The sequence below is a fragment of the Hippocampus bargibanti genome, linkage group LG05 (assembly GCF_051943395.1).
Source record: "Hippocampus bargibanti isolate YZ-2025 linkage group LG05, ASM5194339v1, whole genome shotgun sequence".
Lineage (NCBI taxonomy): Eukaryota > Metazoa > Chordata > Actinopteri > Syngnathiformes > Syngnathidae > Hippocampus > Hippocampus bargibanti.
Window position 1 is genome coordinate 10233179 of NC_142738.1, and position 20823 is coordinate 10254001.

General features: G+C 40.9%; 1 protein-coding gene across 3 annotated transcripts in view; it reads right to left on the bottom strand.

Annotated features, from left to right (window-relative positions):
* Positions 1–20823, bottom strand: part of syt7a (synaptotagmin VIIa) — a 135066-nt gene that overhangs the window by 57712 nt on the left and 56531 nt on the right. For 2 of the 3 annotated variants that reach the window (XM_088996365.1, XM_088996363.1), the window contains exons 3-4: positions 10233–10312; positions 8697–8831 (exon numbers count right to left, since the gene is read on the bottom strand). In XM_088996365.1, the coding sequence (XP_088852491.1) occupies positions 8697–8831; positions 10233–10312 (215 nt within the window). The remainder of the gene's footprint in view (positions 1–8696; positions 8832–10232; positions 10313–20823) is intronic. The other variant, XM_088996364.1, reaches the window with a different exon arrangement.

Here is a 20823-nt window from a genome sequence, read left to right on the forward strand (position 1 = left end):
GTTTGGTCAAAAAAACGATTTTTTTGGGTTCTAAACCAAATCATAAAAAACTAATTTTATTGGTTGAGAACCTACTTGGTTAAAAAAACGAAACATCTCCCATACTAATCAATGTTTGCTTTTTTTAAAAAATCATGATTGAACAACATTTAGCACATTCCACCACGACGTCACTGATCCACTGGTGAAAAGGACACTGTGATCCTCTCCTTTTTTCATCTAAAACTGCTTCATGTAACAAACAGGGTACAAAAAGTGCTTAAGAATGAATGACGGTTTCTTTGTGTTGTCATATTATTTGTGATTAGTTTTTTTTCTTCTTTTGACTTCAAGATGTGGCTGCCTTTCCAGCAGCTCCCGTATTTCTTTTTTCTACTTCTTTCTTTCCTTTCATCTTCCATTCATAACTTTGCTGCTGTGAAATGTAAATTTCTCCACTACGAGACAAATAAAGGTAAATCCAATTCAATCCAATCTAACAACACTAACACACCTGGTCACACTGGAACGCTACACGAGGGGAGTCAGGTGCACTCAGTTTGGCCGAGAAACGATTTTTTTGGTTATTAACCGAGGCATTAAAAAAAACTGAAATTTTTGGCTGAAAACCAAATTGGTTTAGAACCGAGACGTTTGAAAACAAAAGTATTGGATAACAGCGTGGCGAAGGAAACGTTGGTATTCTTCAAGGACCCGTGTTGAATTTGATGATTAAAAATAAAGCAGTCGACTATTGCAATGATTCTGTTGGTGATTTGTCTTCCCTGTTAAATAAGTTACAACCTCAGCGGAGGAGCTAACAAGTGGAGGATTGGATACGTGTGGAAATGGCACAGAGGGATTTGTTTTATGGTAGCTCGTCCAGCAGCACCCAATTCGATTAAATCTGCTACTTTGAACTCGAAGAGAATTATTTTTAGAAGGCAATTTTCTGCACACACAGTCCCAGTACGCAGACCAAGGTTAATAAAAGCAAGGTTGGATGAGATTTAGCGAGGAAAAAAACACTCTGCATCCGAACACCATCGAATAATTTAAAGGACAACCGACACATTTTTTTGTTCCCTAACTGACATCAGAAAAACGTTTTATCGCATCTAAAATACCCAAAACACGCAGGCTGATATTTTTCGTCAATTGCAAAACACCAATAAAAATGACTTAAAGTGTCCCAAAACTGTCACAAAATGAGCTCGGAATTGGGCAGATTCAGAAAGTCCCGCCCCCTTGTTCATGACGTCACTATCTGTCACACACTGCCTTGCTCCAGAATCAAAACAATGGGTTCAGAGAGTTCAGATTCGGAGAAGATGCTTTCTTGTTATTCATCCAGTTATGAATATGATTTAAATAGTTCTGAAGAGGAAAGCATAAATGTTTGCAATCGATTAAAGAAGTCCTTCCGTAACAATTCGAGGGTCTGGAATTGAATGTAGCGGCCAGAAAATGCACAAGATGGCGCACAAGCTCTGTTGGAAATGGGATGATTTGTCCGCTGGGAATTTGTGTATACTTACACCTTCTTTATGCGTGTTACCGCAATTGGCTGCGACACACAACGATTCACCATCACATTATTTATGTAGTTTTCCCTCTAATTTCGCAATCCATATGGTGTTTACAGACAAAAAAATTACCCAAAATGCATTGTGTCGCTTTCTCGGTCAGGGGCGTTCCCTCCGTGATGTCATTTAGGGGATCGTCATCAACTCGAAAACAAGACTTCCTGAATATTCAGTGCGAGTCTTAAAACGTAAAATATAGTTATATGTGGGGGAATCTAAAATACGCTCAGTAGAAGTCATTTGAAGTGATTTTACAAATTATGGACGCAACTTGTCCGGAGGTGTCAGTTGTCCTTTAAGGGTAAACTAGAATTGTCTTATATTCTTCTGACTAATTGATGAGATTTTCATGTAAAGAAATACGGTTGAAAGTGTTACACGGTGAGTGGAACGGTTGCTGTTTCGTTGAATTTATGACACAGAGTTTCGAAATTCTCAATAATCACATGTGAAGAAAAAAAATGGACACTTTTACTGTAAATATGGGTTGATGCAATACAGCTAGAAATATCAATATACCTTTCTTGATACTTGCACAATGTACAGTTTTTTTATGAAACGGTTTTGCACATTTACAGTATACAGTTGACATTTTTATTTTACTATGCTTAGAATATCTTGTTTATCTATCCTTTCACCCATCCTACCCCATCCCCTTTCAAATTTCTGCTGTGGACCACAAATTTCCCCATTGTGGGAGGAATAAAGGTTTTCTGATTCTGATTCTGAGACCCCCAACCATAGCCCAAAAAGCCTGCTTTTTATACGACCCAATACTTTTGCCAATATAGTGTATTTACTACACCATAAACCACAAAGGCAATACCGTAATTTCCGGACTATAAACCACAACTTTTGTCACAAGCTTTCAACCCTGCGGGTTATGCAACAATGCAGCCAATTTATACATTTTCTCTCATGGCCGCCAGTGGCGCTCGAGCACTAAAGGAAAGAGTGAGACAGGGCGAAGATATGTGCCGAGGAAGACGCAAGTTTATCGTAACTTCGTGTGTGAATCATGCATTTGAAGTGGCCCTCAGAGTTGAATGGGAGGCTTGGATGAGAATTCAGCGAGAAATCGTTTACCAAAACTGGCGGTAATCTTTGCACAAGTCTTCCAGTGCATCCTGACAGTGTGGAGCAGTGTGAAAAAATCAACTATGACGGAGATGACAGCACAAGCTCGGGAGTGACTTTACCTCAGGATGAAAGTGACACTCACAGCGGCAACAAAAGAGAGCGTGTGTGGCGAGGAATATCTGACGCTATTCCAATCTGACTGCCACGGTTTCAGTGCATAGGAGGAAGATGAAAACACGCCTTAAAAGCCTTAAAACTACACAAAATATACCTTATTTTATGTATCATAAATGTGCTATGGCATTATAATTAAATAAACTGTCATTTTATTTACCTTTGTGATGGTCGATGAGAAGGTTTCTTCAGCCGTCATCTGTACAAAAGTGAAGGTTTCGGACGTTTCGCCTCCTATCCAAGAGGCTTCGTCAGTTCGCTGACAAAGGCTTCGTCAGTTCGCTGACAAAGTCTCTTGGATAGGAGGCGAAACGTCCGAAACCTTCACTTTCGTACAGATGATGGCTGAAGAAACCTTCTCATCGATGGACCACTCCTGTACGACTGAGAGCTTACACAGACCTTTGTGATGGTCGTTGATGGCTTGATGGAATGGAGTGGCCGGTTTCATCAGCATTAAACACTTGATGAGGAACGTAGCCTTCTTCTTTCACCATCTTGAGGAATGATCCCTTGGAGGTCCCTTTCTCTGTGATGATTTTATCTAGTTCCTCATCAATTGTGTTCTGTTTAGCTGGGTTGATAGCTTTTTGCATCAAGTGTATAGATGGCTTGTGTGTATTTGTGGAGCCTGATTAATGGGATATTTTAACCTTCCAGACTACACTCTGTTTTTTAACTATCAAAGTTGAAACTAGTCCAAATTCCAGTGCTTTCTATCCATTTTCTCACCATTTCACTTTTGTTCTTTTTTCACTTTTGTTTTTTTTTTTTGTTTCAAGCTCTGTCGACTCCATTTCGTGTTTATGTGTGTGTGCGCGTGTGTGTGTTTTCTCACTCTGTCTCATCTGCCAGTCTCTTTAATGTTTAACGCCCCCTCACTGCTGAGTTCTTGACCAATCACGTGACTTTTACCGAAGAATGGGGGCGGGGAATAGAGGACAAAACAGTGTGGCCACCATTTTCTTGTTAGAAGAACGGGCTCGTTCGCGAACGACACATCACTCATTGTGGCAGCTCCGCGTGTATGCCAAAAAAATAGTTTGTATGAAAAGGTAAAATTTTCATAAATGTAACATTCGTAAACTGAAAGGTTCGTAAACCAAGGTATCACTGTATTATTAAAACTTTGAAAACCTTTTCTGTGTACCGTCTTTCTTTATAAACATGTGGCTTATAGACGGGTGCGGTTAAATATGTACAAAAAGATTTTTCCTTGAAAAATGTACTGGGGGAGGCTTATAATCAGTAGTGCTCTTTAGTCCAGAAATTACGGCAATTATGTCTTCCCAACCAGAGCGATTGCGCGATGCCATTTTGGGGCTCCAACATCATCATGTTGATAAGATACCAGCAATGGTCATCAAAAATAAAGCATATAACTGCTTTTCATAATATTCACACTCCTCCAGAAGTGGCAAAACAAGACAAATCAGAATTGTTGGGGTCAGTGAAGAGTAATATTTGACTTCGATTCCGTTTGAAGGTTACTCTTTGCGATTGATTGTGACCAACTGAACTGAATGTGCACATGGATAAATTAGCAATGGCAACGGCACGGATGACACTGCCGGAGCAACAAAGCCGAGCTAGGCCTCGTTTATCGTGTTCAATGCAAGGTGAAGAAGGTTTTACCTTTATTAGAAATAGACCAATGTCAATAAATGGGGCCCATAAATCAATTCAAGTATTTACGGGATTGTGCAGTCAAATCAGACATTAATCTCTCTCCCGCCTTAGATTCACTGGGTGTCAAAATGATTTACAAATGTTTTATCGCCACATTATCCTTGACACTCGACAGCTCCTCCCCTCTGATGCATCAGATTGATAAACTGAAGTATCAAATATGGTCTCATCGTGACTGGTGACGACATGACAAAACATTTTTGTGCCTGTAATGGGCAGCATTTTAACAGCCCCGCTTTGTTCAGCGGAAAGGTCAGTGCTGTTGGACAGTCTGCGGCTGAATGGATTCATGGCTTGAGGAGGCCGCGACGAGAAGGAGCTTCAGCGCACGGCGCCGATGCATATGTGTTAATAAGTTGTCGCAGCGTGGAATTGAGGCGGATTTACGTGGGAAGAGATGTTTTTGACTTTTCGTCAGTGGGTGCTACAGCTTTATGTTTTCTTTCAACTTTTAGAGCAGATGTTTACATTCCACCATGACGTCTATGATCCACTGGTGAAAAGGACGCTTTGATCCTCTCTAGAACTGCTTCATGTAACAAATAGGGTGAGGAAAGTGCTTAAGATTGAATGACTGTGTCTTTTGTTATGTCACATTACTTGTTATTTAGTTTTGTTTTTTACTTCAAGATGGCGCCGCGAGAGTGGCTGCCTTTACATCAGCGCCTGTATTTGTTTTTCTACTTCCTTTTCCTTTACCTTGCCGCCGTAAATGTAAATTTCTCCACCGCGAGACTAATAAAGGCTAATCCAATCCAACCCAATCCAAATAGTCTCATAGTGACTGGTGACAATATGACAAATTACTGCTGTCAATCTAGAAATTGCGTCATTGTCCCCGGAGTCAAATATGCATCTGGGAAAACATTGAAAAATCAGTTATATTGCCTTTAAAATGCAGTAATACTTTGAAAATGAAGATGGATTTCCAAGGATATTCACCTATTTGATAAATGAGGCAGTGTTATGACAGAAAGCTGAAAGCTGCTGATCTCAAGGGAACGTTTAAGCAGGAAATGATATTGCAGCTGTCGGCTTGAAAATCATATCAAATAAGCGGCCGCAGCCTGGAGGTCATCTCCGGTGCCTCCTTATAATAAAAAATAAATAAATGCTGATTTCTTCAATTGTTCAATGCCAATGTATTTTTCTGAGAACAAAATACATTTTGCAAGGAAAATTGTCCATTGCTTTGGGTGGACTAAAAAATAACCGGAGGATCAAACAGTTTTATGGGCAATACAATGCCAACTTTGAGAATCATTTTTTTAATGACCTCATAACACAAGTATTGGTGATTTACATGAGGCCAGTTGACCTGGATCGGCAGCCGTCATTCCCTGGTAGGATTTTGTTTATTTTTTTCAATCGGAAAACCATGCATGCAGAATGCAGCACCTTCGCCAGCACACCGCTGCCTCATCTCTCCTGGCCATTTAGCAGACATTTCTCACTAGCTCAGCTCATTAAAAATAACCATTCATTAGGCACTATCTGACAGATTCCCGCTAGCAGGAAATCTAAGTCCAGACCCTTCACACTATTCGGACGGAGATAAATCTGCCCTTGCCTGAGCTTTTACTGGATTCCAAACATTACTTTTATTGGATTTCGGGGCAAACAAAAAAAAGTCTTATCTCCCTTTGCGACCGACAATACATGCAGCTCAAGTGTTACAGTGTTAGTATTGCTCACTTTCCAGATCTTACGGGAGATCAGAGAAAGGGCACGGACGAATGTCAACTACAGGTGAACGTTGGCATCACACAGCAAAACTGGACTTAACGGTCAACCCTTCGCAACAGAGGCACGCAAACAATGAGTAGCGGAAATTAGAGAAGGAAAAAAAACAGGTAAAGTACAGTGATACATTGGCTTACGAACTTAATTGGTTCCCAGACAGAGTGTGTAAGGTGAAAAGTGTGTATCCCAAAAATTAATTTCCCATAGGAAGCCATAAAAAGGAGAATAATCCATTCCCAGGTCCCCATAAAACATAATTTTCCACTTTCTAATTTTCTAAGCCTTAGAACTACCCAAAACATACCTTATTTTATGTGTAATAAATGTGCTATGGTATTATAATTAAAGAAATAAACTGTACTGTATAATAAAGTCGTTTTATTTGCCTTTTTGATGGTCGTTGATGGCTTGATGGAATGGAGTGGCCTGTTTCCTCAGCATGAAACACCTTTCACCATCTTGACGAATGATCCCTTGTAGGTGCTTTCTCTGTGATAATTTTATCTAGTTGCTCATTAATTGTGTTCGGTTTAGCTGTGTTGATAGCTTTTTGCATCAAGATGGCTTGTGCGGGTTGTTTGTGGAGCCTGATGGAATATTTTAACGTTGCAGTCTACACTGCCTTTGAACTATCAAAGTTGAAACTCTCTCACTGTCGTCTGCCTGTCTCTTTAATATTTAAACCACCTCCCCTCACTGCTGCGTTCTTGACCAATCACGTGGCTTTAACCGAAGGCTCGGGCCGGAGAATACAGGATAAAAAAAGTCGGCAGCCATATTCGTTTTGGAGAACGGCTTCACTATCTCTCTCTGTGCTTCACTCTCTCTGTCTGTAACCCCCACGCCCTCACTGCTGCGTTCTTGACCAATTACGTGGCTTTAACCGAAGACTGGGGGGCGGGGAATAGAGCAATAAAAGCAGTCGGCTGCCATTTTGCTGTTAAAAGACCGGGCTCGTTCGCGAACGACACATCACTCATTGAGGCAACTCCGTGTGTATCCCGAAAAATGTTCGTATGCCAAGGTAAAATTTTCATAAATTTAACGTTCGTAAACCAAAGGTTCGTAAGCCAAGGGGTCCATAAACCAAGGTATCACTGTATATACAAACACAGATTTGAGCCCGGTTAGGCTATGAGGGTTGTCCGTCTCCATGGTTATGTTCCATGGGAGAAAGGTGACAGGTTAGAGGTCAGCAGTTAGTATAACCGGCAGGGCTGTAGGGAGTGGAACGGGCATCGGAACATGTGCCTGAGTGTTCGTTAAGAGGTGACGGGGAGTGAGGAGGATCATCGGGAAGGAGCCAGAGGGAGTTGCAGGGCCACGCCGCTTTGCTCTGCAGGAATAATGGGAAGGCCATGGCAGGGAGGCTGTCATGTGCGTGTATGACATTTTACCCACTCACAGACCAGATGATGAGTAATCATTAGTAACCACTCGTTCCCTCCAGTATGGTTACATTGGGTCTATTTTTTTTCTTGTCGTTCCTACACTATAGTTCAAGAAAATTGGATTTAACCATAAATAACAGTCAGGCTTGAATACGGCAATGTGGATGCAATGTGAATATTACCTCATTCACTGCCATTCACAAATGTATGCGGGAATTCAAAATATGCAATAGAGCGTCATATCTGAATTTGTTAGGGTTTTGTTTTTTCATGCTAGGGTGCCAAAAAAGTGTTGGCCATGGCCTCTGGCAATGTTTTCCACAAGGAGGCAGCATTTCCCTTTTCACCATGTTAGCGTTTTGTTCCAGCTTCAATATGTATGTATTGCATTGTATTTTAGACTGCTGCCCTAATTTCAAGCTCATATAGCTTCAGACACATATGATTTAGGAAATAACTGTTTTTTTCTGATGAAAGTTTCAGTTAAACATATGGTCATTGATCAGCTCTTTGCTTAAATTTGCTTCTCTGCAGAAATAGCTAATTTTCTCGGCTTTTTGGGAATCTGCCATTTGGCCTGAAACTGCCTGATTTTAACTCTTTTTTTTTCTCGATGAAAGAAGGGAGTCTAAAGTTTCTAACACTGTATAGAATGTTTATGTTGTCCTAAAACTCAATATTCTGTGCGTCCTGGAATTCAAGTGACAATGACAAAAATTCTGGCACTGGAGTGAACACGTTTTTGCACGTCTGGCAGTGAAGGAGTTAACACGGTAGACTCAGCCTTTTGCCTCATCATATGGACATGTTTTCCTGAATCACAAAAAACTAACTAAACATATCACAAAAATTTAGATTAAATTGGAAATGTCATTTATCAGGCACTTTGAATGGTTTTTATTAAATGAGTGGTAAGTGGTGGTGACGAGGGTGACAGCAGGAAGGTATTGGAGGGGTGGGGGGGGGGGCACATCGAAAGGAAATGGACTGTCCCTGTCTCATTACAGCCCTGCTCAAGGGTGAAGACTCTTACCAGTCTTGGACCAAGACTCACTTGAGTGTGAGGCGAGGGTCTCCGCATGGGGCATAGGGAGAAATGTTAAGTACGAACTCCTTCGGCGGATAGGAGCTCCACCTCTGCTGCACTGTGCTGTTGTCATTGTTATTCCAAAAGTCTCTGTCTAGATCACTGCGGCCAAACAGAAAGACAGGTCAGAGCAACACAACTGCGGACGGCCTTGGCATTAACCAACACTTAGCAACAAGCGTCCCTTCCGTCCCCGGAGGTGATGCGAGAGCTTCGTTTGAGGAAGAATCGGAGCTAAAGAGCTGCATGAAATGGGAGGCCGTTTTCCAGCCCGAATCGGAAGAGTCACCACAGCGATTAGAAGGAGAAAGGCAGTGAGGAAAGAGGAGCACAATAGCATGTGATGACGTTTCATTAACCTAACATGGTACCCCTTAATGAAACACATTTGAGTGAGCATTCCGAAATCAGGATAGCCCCCCCACCAACCCAAACTGTCAACATGAGAAGTAAAGAAGACACAAATGCGCGAGACATGTGGTGGAAAGATCAATCACAGCAGTAAAGGAGGAAAAGGTGAGCGGAATCACTGATGTCATACAAGTCACACAGCAGTGGTCAGAGGCAAAGCGCGATAAGAAAAGTTGGAAGCAGAGATGAAAAACAGCGCTCGTAAGTAAGGGAGAAAATGGGAAAAGAAGTCAATCACAAAACATTGGCGTGACCATCTTGAAAGCTTTCAAGTGGGAAACAAAAGCGAGACATTCAGAGGAACATTTGCATTGAACAGGTTAAAGACATTTACGGAATTAAGAATTGTACTTAGCATTACAAAGCTGGCATTTTCCAGTATTGACCTTTAGCCTCAATTCATCAGAGGGAGAAAAGCACCTTGAAAATCATTTTGTACCTTGATACTTTTTGACAGAGAGAAAAAAAATGCCACCGCCCAAACACATTTCCCGTTTTCTCACGGGAGCATCAAACAAATCGCTAAACGTCCAGGGAACATCACTTTCCATCAAACTTCTTAACTCATTCAGTGCCATTCATGAATTTATTCGGGAATTGAAAATATGATATAGATCGCCATTCCTGAATTCGTTGGGGTTTTGTTTTTTCATGCTTGGGTGCCGATAAAGCGCTGTCCATGGCCTCTGGCAATGTTGTTCCTTTCCACAAGTGGGGAGCATTTCCCTTTTTTCCATGTAAGCGCTTTATTCCATCTTCAGCTGCTGTTAAGGCACAACATAAACCAATATGTATGTCTTGCATAGTATTTTGGACAGCCTCATTTCAAGCTCATATTACTCCAGACCCATATAATTTAGGAATCGACTTTTTTTTCTGATGAAAGAAGAGGACAATGACAAAAACCCTGACACTGGAGTGTACACATTTTTCTGGCAGTGAATGAGTTAAAGAGCTCTTGAGAATAAACAACACACCTCATTTTCTGCCCGGTTAGTGTCATTGTTTAAATTGACAGCCTTAACGATGAACCAAAAGGCAGGTCACATTATGGCCAGATGATTGAAGCCTAGCCAGTTACCAGGCACTTACTTGATGGCTTTCTTCTCCCCTCGCCCACGTGCTGAGTCTGGAGTATCTGCCGTTTCCACTCCTGGCTTATTTCGTTTCCCCTTGATCCAAGCGCAGAAAGGGTGGGGGGCAGAGAGAGTCGAGAAACATCAAAAGGTTAGCATCCATTTGTTATTTGGTAGCACTGTTTTTGCATGTAAAGAAGCCACCCCACTATTATCTCTTGAACACCCGTCCTTTACCTGATGGTCTCCTGATTATACTCATCTCAGTCAAATCAAATCTGCGGCGGAGTGCCATTTCTGGCTATTTATTATTATCATCAATCGCAGCCACCCAGAAATTTCCATGGCAATTGCCGCTTTAAAGGTAATCGTCCGGGCTTGGAATAAAGCGTGTGGAAACTCCCACTCCATTCTGATTTTAAACAGCTCGAGCGTGACTTGTTTTTCTTGTGGAAATAATGACAATTGAAAAAAAAAAGTTGCTGGGCACATTCTACTAGAAAAGCTTATTAGGATCATCACAATAGAGGTAGTCTCCATTGACGTTTGGCTACAAAATGAAGCAAAAAGTGGTCACAAGTTGCTCGAATTAACCGTCATGCCGTGATACACAGCAAATACGAAAGGATTCTGAATCTATAGCTATCTAATAGCTCAATAGCTTTCTATCTATTGTCACGTTTTGCAAGGTAGTGATGGCGGGTGCGGATCCCAAAAAGCAGGCAGGAGGGAGCAGGAGGTTGTATTTGAGAAATTGTATTAAAATAAAGTCAGCAGGAACAAAATGTAAAACATCAAAACCATCTGAATGGAAAAAAGTACTACTACTTTTGGCAAAAAGTAGTAGTAAAACATCAAAATCATCTGAATGGAAAAAAGTACTACTACTTTTGGAAAACACTTTTGTACAGATGACGGCTGAAGAAACCTTCTCATCAATTTCTCAAATACAACCTCCTGCTCCCTCCTGCCTGCTTTTTAGTAGTAGTAAAAGTATCAAAAGAAAACCAAGATTAAAAGTCCACCAAGATTAAACAAACACATGCACTGCACACAGTGCATACAATGTGTTCAACAGCATTCAATGACATTTAACAATTACCCAACAACGAATGGTCGTGCCAGGTGTCCTTTTATGTGTGACTGATTGGAAACGACCGGCACCTGTGCAGGTGCAGGCGGGGCCGACAGCGCCACCGGTTGGTCGCCAACCAGATCATGACATCTATTTGAGTTATTTCCGTGTTGCGTGAACGCCGGCACATGGGGCTGCCGCTGCTCACCCACAGAAAAACGTATCCTGTGACTCTAAAGTGACCTTGAACATTTTCAAAGGCACTTATAAATGGAATGTATTATTATTATTATTATTAGTATTATTATTATTATCTGTTTCCCAGATAATGATAATTATCTGGGAAACATGCGACCATAGCACGGCGCGTATAACTGGATCAAATAAAAGGATGGCGGCTAAGGGTGATGCTATGGCTAATCATACTGGAGCATTATGGTTGTGCATTACTTTAAGTGGGCCGATATGCAACGGTGGGGAGTGCCTCTGGGCGCACTGGGAGTTTTTAATGGCGTACTGGGACTTCACATGAGCTGGCAGCACCCTCTCTTGGTTTACAATATTGCTCTCTTGCACTTTACAGCTCCTTTAGTAGTAGACTTGAAAAGAAAAATATGGTTTAGACATGCTAGAAAAAGATACTCATATCTGAACATACAGGCGAGCTTTAAAATAAAAGCTTACCAAATAATATAAATAACAGTGTAAAGCAAACATGATTGATATGAAAGTTTAATGTTAGTACGGCCCGCACAGGTCAGCTATGAATGCTGTTTGTATTAGCGCTAACTCCGTGCTAAATCTGTGTCATTCGGAAGTCGATAGCTTCGGAGTATCTGGACAAAGAGGCAAAAATGAGCCCACATTGAAAACACGTGTCACCCATGGACACGTCGCTGCTGCCCTCACTTATGCAAGACTATATATATTTTTTTCTCTTTTAAGTCATTTGTTATTTGTTTTTTTTTTTTTTTAACCTGATGCAGCCCAGCCTCACTGAGATCAGAGCACCAGCGGTCGCCAGGTAAATTTAATTTGAGACACTTGCTGTATATTAACTCATTCACTGCCATTCCCGAATTTATTCGGGAATTGGAAATATGACAAAGAGCGCCATTCGCGAATTTGTTCGGGTATTGTTATTTCTTGCTGGGGTGCCGATAAAACCCTGGCAATGTTTTTTCCCTTCCATAAGGAGTTAGTATTTCCCTTTTTTCCATGTTAGTGCTTTCTTCCTGCTTCAGCTGTTGTTAAAGTTTATGTATTGCATTGTATTTTGAACAGCCGCCCTCATTTCAAGCTCATATAACTCCGGACGCATATAATTTCGAAATTAATTCTTTTTTTTCCTGAAGAAGACAGAGAGAAGATTTTTTACGCTGCATTGCATGTTTTGAAGTACTAAGACCCAATATTCAGTGGGTCCTGGAAATTGAGTGACAATGATAAAACCTGGAGTAGGCACATTTTTGCATGTCTGGCAGTGAATGAGTTAAATGTTGGCAAATTCCATGACTAATTTGCCTTGAGCACCTTGTCTATGTATCAAAAAGCACAATTATATTAAAAAGGTCCATATTAGCACTTGAAATGGCAGGAAGCTTCAATCGGACAGGTTTGTGGATGTGAACGTCTTCGTCAGATTAGTGCTCCTGTTGACAGGAAGTTCTTTACCCTTGTCTGATCAATTCTCACTCTGGCAGCAAGAGGTGCAATGACGAGGCGACGTCGGAACAAAGATTTGTATAGACTTGTTTGCCAGAGCTCTCTGACTGCCACTCAAGTGTGCACCAGCCAATCTTCAGCCCATCTATAAGAATGCAGCTCCTCACGCGTCGAGCACTCAGCACTGTGTTTACGTACGAGTTTCTGAAAGAGACCGAAATAACTCGCATCTATCTATGAATCATTGACTACATTCAGGATGCAAATAGCTTCTACGCCTACACAGGATGCTTGGCCCAGATATTTCTTGATATCATTTCAAACTCACTTCTTGAATACAGCAAGTTTGGACCCATTACTAAACGTAGGACATAAATAGGATCATCGCAAGGAGTATTTACAGTGAAGGAATAACCTCTAAGTATTTGGCAGACAATCTTTCACAGGCTAGTCATATCATTCAAGTGTCCCAATTAAAAACTAATAAATACATTCAGGACATTGTGAAGACAAAGAAGATGATCGAGTCCACCGCTGAGATAGAGCGAAAGAGCTAAAAATAGAAATTAGATTTCAAAATAAAAAAAATAATAAAAGTGTCAGCCAAAGGTAGAGTGGGGGGTGGTAGAGAAGAGTGACAGGTGCGAAGTGACTGAGGCAGCGAGTGGCAGGAAGTCTCAAGTGGGCTGGTGGTGAAAATAAGAACAGACTGAAACGTGCAGCAGCGGCCACTGAACGAATCCCACTGCTTTCGTTTCCACGTGCACGTCGTGCACATGCGTGCGTGACGCAACACGTTCAGAGCAGTCACCTTTTTCATATTAACCGCTCGGTGTGTGTGAGTGCACGTGCGCATGTGAGACGAAGAAATGCTGCAGGGATGCTTCGCATATGACAAAGCTCTAATGACATGAACAATCCAGAAAAATCAGCTCAGCGTCCCAAATGAGAGTTACAGCAAACCAATTGGAAGAATGAGCAATTTCCCCTCTAATCCTCCACTCAAAATCCCTTGAAAATACTTATGTCTAATTTAAAGCTGCTGCCTTTTTTTGTCGCATGACAAAAGAGTTTTACGATGAGAATGCCGCTTGGCTCTAAGCCATGAATTCAAAATAGCTGAAATGGGCGGAGCGGATACAGACCATGCTGTTACGCAAAGGAAGACCGGTCTCCTGAGCGTTGTGCCTTGTTAAGTTTTCTTTATCAAATCTGACACAGTTGACTTGAATCTATAATCACAAATATCTCAACTGTTATCCTTCATTTTCAAGTGACCCACAAGCAAGTTGATAATTTAAAGGGGCGTTTACCTGTTTCGACTGAAGGCCAGTGTCATCCAATCAAAATTGCGCTTTCCGCCAACTGCAGCCCCAACGGGAAATCAACAGTGAAAAAAACGAGAATATGTATTTAGTTTTATCGGCGAGCCATATGCAATCATCAAAAGAGCCATATATGGCTCGCGAGCCATAGGTTCCCGACCCCTGCTCTAGACGTACGGAATGAAAGAAGCTAGCATTCTGTCTACATCAGTTGGCAGAGTTCTGCCTTCTAATACCCAGCTGTGTTTGTTTGAACGAAGACAGCAAAGAGCCCACACACTCGCTCAATATTACACACATCGCACCGATAATTAGAAAAGAGCAGTCGTCGCTCTGTCAAAACATAATTGCATGTTAACCAGAATTAACGTTGAATCGTATGAGTCACATATTAACACAATCACAGACTGTGATGTGTCACTGACAATATCCGAGCTTTGGATAATGCTAATGGCTGGTCATTATCGTCCTAATTTATTTTATTTAAGCTCTGCAATTATTGATTTTCACAACTATGCTGAACGGCATCGTTCCGATCCTCCTCCTGCTATCTCCAAAACAAAAATAAAATAAAATAGCTCATACAATTGATTCAATGGTCCTGTGAATGCGGTCAGGTCCAATCTCAAGTTATGACACGGATCAACCAGCACAGTGCTCACCAGCAGCAGCAGGCAGAAGGCCGTCTGAATACCAAATAGCCACTGCTGCTGAGACAGATGTTAGCAGGACCAACACTGATGCGTTCAAATCCCACTTAACATCAACAACACGAGGCCCAACTACACAGAATCCGCAGATGATCCACAGCAGTAATTTACAGTAGTAGACACCTCTCTCACCTGATGTTGTCAAATTGTGTCTATCATAAGGAGCTTGATAGTCCGAATGACTCCAAAATCATTCAGTAATTTACAGGTAACAGAAATACACTCGAAAGAGGAACGTGCAACTCCAAAAGCAATTCCGAAAATACAAACAAAAAAGTAGCAGCAAACTATCCTCAAGGCATCCTCAAATAACAATACAATACATATTGATTTATTTAGCGCTTTAACAACAGCTGAAGCTGTAACAAAGCGCTTAACATGGACATTGAATGCCAAAGAGTCCAAGTGAGTTTTGAGGTTGGTTTTAAAGACAGGCAGCGAATGTTCAGTGGCAGGTAATTCCAGAGAGTGGGATCAGCAACAGAAAAGCGTCGATCCCCTCTGAGCCTCCGTTTAGTTTATGCTACATCTAATAATGAATGTCTGGTCAGCAGACCAGAGGCGTCGGAAAGGTGTGTAGGGGTGGATGAGCTCAGAGAGGTAAGGAGGAGTGAGGCCATTTAAAGATTTGAAAACAAATAAGATCTTGAAAAGAACTCAAAAATGTATAGGGAGCCGGTGAAGGGATGCCAGAGTAGGAGTTATATGCTCCCTCTTATGAGTACCAGTCAAGAGAACTCGAGTTGTACCAGGACTCTGTGAATGTGTTTGACGACCATTATTCATTACAATCCCTTTGCCTTGGTTGACAGAATGTCAAAAAATGGCTTTTAAATGCGTTACACTTTTTCTTCCAGTCTGAATCATTTTATCAATTCTACCAAGAAAGAATATGTGAGGCAAAAGATGACAAACAGGAAGACAGCTTGAATCAGACAGCGGAGAAAACGACGATAGACGCACATGATGGTGCTACGAAACATAGTGCAAGGCAGCCCAGGTGGCAGCAATACACTTGTATCACACCTACAAAAGGGGACAAAAGGTTATAAGCGTGGGAGTGTTTCATTTTTTGAAAGATGACAGATGGGAAATTAACTCAATACAGTTACTCAGTATACAGAGAGTGTAGAAAAAGGCAGCCGCAATTGGCGGCGCAGGCCCGATGTTAATTCTTCTGAATCAAAATTAGAATTGAAAATGAATGTTATTGCTTTTTTTTAAAGCTTTTTGTGGGTACTAATACTCACCTCTGAAATAAAAGTTCTCAAATCACCTTACATTGTATGAGCTTATTAATAAATCATGATATACATGTACGTGAGATGCTTATCATGCTTTTGATATCTCACAGGAAGCATCATTGAGAAACACTCGCTTTTAAAAAAGTCTTCAATGATTAGCTCTTCAATAGTCCTTGGATATCACAATGTCCCATCACCAGGAGGCTGCCTTTAAAACCGACCCATAGGTTGCATATTTTGACCTTAGGGGCTACTTGATGCTCATGGGTGTGCTGTGTTCAATAAATAAAAAAATAAATAAATAACTACATAAATAATAAATAAAACAGATACATAAGGAAACAACAAACAAACAAACAAACAAATAATAAATAAATAAATAACACAATGCCTCATTACCAGGAGGCTACCATTAGAACTGACCCATGGATTGCATTAATTGACCTTGGGGGCTACCTGGTGCTCATGGGTGTGCTGTGTTTCATAAATAAATAAATAAATCCTAATTTAGATAGCATAGCACAACAGCTGCAGCTATAACAAAGCGATGAACATTATAGTCTACACAAAGCAAAATTATAAACACCACACGAACATAAAAACATGGACAGTTGTGCAATCTTAACGACTTTCCCCATGTGCTCTATGATGTTTGAGTACAAGACAAACACTTTATTATATGAAGCAGTTTTTGATGAAAGAGGAGACGGTGCAAGCCTCCTTTTCACCAGAGACGTCATGGTGAAATGCGCACGTCTGCTACAACCTAAGTTTTGAAAGCAAATAAATAAATAAGCATTTAAAAATATATTTGGAGTGTTATTGCGATATTATAGTCATAATAAGTAGAATATGAAATACTAATCTGGCGCCCATCTCAGTTGACATTTTAAATTAGAGGTGGGGTAAAGTCTGAACTGGTCACAACTCAACCGCATAATAACGCACATAACACACGTCGAACCCCTCGCTGAATTTGAAAGCTGAACTTCAAACCATGAGGGAGACACAGCAATGACCCAATTAAAACTGCATTTCCGTGAACTTCTCTTAAATTAGCACCAACTGGCAGGTTGACCAGCACTCTGAAATGGATCTCGGTCAACCTTTAAAGTTCCAGTAAAAGGTGACACATGTTTTTTTTCCGCTAACAATGTGAACAAAAATACCAGTCGATGCATCTAGTGCTGCCTTTAAAAAGGACACATGCGTGAAAGTCATTCGTATAGATAGTAAGGATTGTCAGGAAATGATGGAGTATTCAAAAGCTTACACAACAGTATGCAAAATGGTATGAAAGAGGTTGCAAGACTGACGCACACAGTTTTAAAATTAAAAAGAAAAAACCTTCTGCAATGGTTGCCGAAGCTAAAACACCGAAAGCAACACTTACTCAAAATGTCTTGTCTATTAACCTATGAATCATAGGCAAAACTGGCACGGGCCTTCCTTATAAGTGACACGTGAAGCTGCGAGCAAACATTTGCTTTTATTAAAGCTGACACTGTCAGAGTACACTGGGACTTTAGAGGGGGAACAAAGAAAGGTTTTAGGAGACAAGGATGTGATGTTCAAGGATAGAACATTTTTCCTGCGTAAACATACAGAGTAACTTTTATGAAAGGAATGAAAGACGCGCATGCAAATTACAGTCAGTTTACATTCTAATGATGAGTCCAGGGACTATGGGGCTTTAAACAAAAGAGATCAAGGGAGCCTAGGCTGTATGCCTGCTAAATCTGTCTTCATTATCTGCGGTAACAAAGAATATGTGTGGCAATGGCAAGAAAAACAGAAGACGTAACATACAATATCATTTTAAACAGGGTGCCAATGATCACTGGAGGTAAACTTACATTTGACATCTTGGGTCAACACTCACCACTGTGTGTATTTTGTACAGCAGATGTGCACAAAAAGTGCAAATAAGGACCCACTTTCTTCATTCAATTCTTCATTCAATATGCTAAATTGAGTCAACCAAGCAATCTGTTGGAAATAGTTTCAAGATGCTTTGAAAAATTGTCAAATGTCATTTTTAATATTTGACGTGGGCTACAGAAAAATGGCTGATAGGCCACAAAACGCCTACGGGCCATCATTTGGACATCACTGGTGTACAGTGTTGAAACATACAGAATACCAGTAAACCTGCACATTGTCATGAGATCCTGTTGCGAATGACGACAAGACGATAAATGACTTATGATATACACCACCGGTGTCAAAGTCAAGGCCTGGGAGCCAAATCTGGCCATACAGTGATACCTTTGCTTACGAACTTTCCCAGACAGTGTTTAAGGCAAAAAGTGTGTATCTCAAAAATTAATTTCCCATAGGAAACCATTAAAATGAGAATAATCCGTTCCCAGGTCCCCATAAAACATAACTTTCTACTTTATAATTTTCCAAGCGTTAAAACTACACAAAATATACCTTATTTTATGTATAATAAATGTGCTATGGTATTATAATGAAATAAATAAACTGTACTGTTTAATAAAGTCGTTTTAGTTACATTTTTGATGGTCGTTGATGGCTTGATGGAATTAATTAAACACTTGATGAGGAACGTAGCCTTCTTCTTTCACCATCTTGAGGAATGATCCCTTTGAGGTGCTTTCTATGCGTTAATTTTACCTTTTTCCTCATCAATTGTGTTCTGTTTAGCTGGGTTGATAGCTTTTTGCATCAAGTGTACAGATGGCTTGTGCGGGTTATTTGTGGAGCCTGATTGATGGGATATTTTAACTTTGTTTTTTTGTCTTTAACCTATCAAAGTTGAAACAAGTCCACATTTCATTGTTCTCAATCCATTTTCTCACTCTCTCTCTGTCGTCTGCCTGTATCTTTAATGTTCAACACCCCCCGCCCTTCACTGCTGCGTTCATGACCAATCACGTGGCTTTAACCGAAGATGGGGGTCGGGGAATGGAGGACAAAAAAAAGTCGGCTGCCATTTTCTTTTTTGGAGAACGGTCTCTCTCTCGCTCTCTCTGTAACCCCCGCCCCCTTTTGCTGCGTTCTTGACCAATCAGGATAGAAAACAAGTCGGCTGCCATTTTCTTGTTAGGAGAACATGCTCGTTCGCGAACGACACATCACTCATTGTGGTGCTCCGTCTGTATCCCGAAAAATACTTCGTACGCCAAGGGGTTCGTAAACCGAGGTATGGTTGTATATATCATTTTATTCGGCCCACGAGAGCGAATCAAGCATGACAAGTGCCATATTTTCCCTCACTCTATTCTATGTTCCAGAGTGCACACTGTGTGCTTACTGCAATAGCGTCTGTGGCACAGGTGTCCAAGTCAAGGCCCGGGGGATAAATCTGGCCTGCCACATCATTTTATTCGGCATGCAAAAGCAAATCAAACTTGTGAAATTCCATGATGCTTGCTAAAGTCCGGACCAAAATTTTAAATTGCCCCATATAGACCACAATAACAGTCACTATTCTTGACTTCAGATTTGAAAATAAGTTATTTGTTGTGCCCGCGATATGTCATATGTGGGGGGGATTAAACATTCTAAATTCTATCAGGATTTGCTTGGTGGTGGTGGTGGTGGACCACCAAAATACAGGAAGGAGGAAGGACCAGGGCATATTTGCCAAATTGTATTCAATAAAGTCAGCAGGAACAAAATTATCAGAACAGAAAGGTCCAAAGTATCAAACAAAACCATGGGTAAAACATGACATAGTGAAACAAGCCTGACAGGGTGAAATAAACAATGACCCGACACTGAATGGTCGTGACGGGAGTGCTTTTAACTGTCACTGATTAAAACACCTGTGCAGCTTCAGGCAGAGCCCGACAGTGCCACCTGTTGGTCACCAACCGAAACGTGACACATTCATAATGCCACCCGCGAGGTAACCTCCACAAGGATAAAGTGAGTGAGTTGAATAACTTCACTTCAATAAATGCTGTGGTTTGCCAGCGTCATATGTGAACCAAAACATCAATTGGTGTTACTTCATATTGATATTTTTGGGGTGAGTTTATTCGCATCAAAATGGCAATAAGTCAAATAAATGAATAATATATGCCTGTGATGTGGCAAATTTCTTCCAAAGGAATTTGTTGAATTAATGTATTTTTTCTGACGGTGCCAAAGAGTAACACGCATTGCGCTTTCTGTACAATGTCAGATTTTATACAATAATATAAATGAATTAGACTTGTGTTACGCAAGTGCATACGGTATTGGTGACTCATGTGCATCTAGAAAACAGGAACTGTCTGCCACATTAACCAATAATCTAAGGGGTGTGTTGCAACACGCCAATCACATCATTATCTCATGTAGGACAGTCTAAATAAAACTTAAAGGGTGACAAGATCACATGAAATGGAGACATGACTAATATCATCCATAAATTGTCGTGCGTGACAGTACAGTCATTTATCACAGTTCCGCTTGCTCGTGCATGTCGCAGTGTTTAATGTGACTTCACACCAGTAAGATGCTCACACGAGAGTGGTTTAAAAAAAAAAAGAGCTTCATGGACATCCATGTTATTCCACGGCCGAAGCCGAATGCGATGCACCAATGCGAGAGAGAAAATACAACACCATCCCGT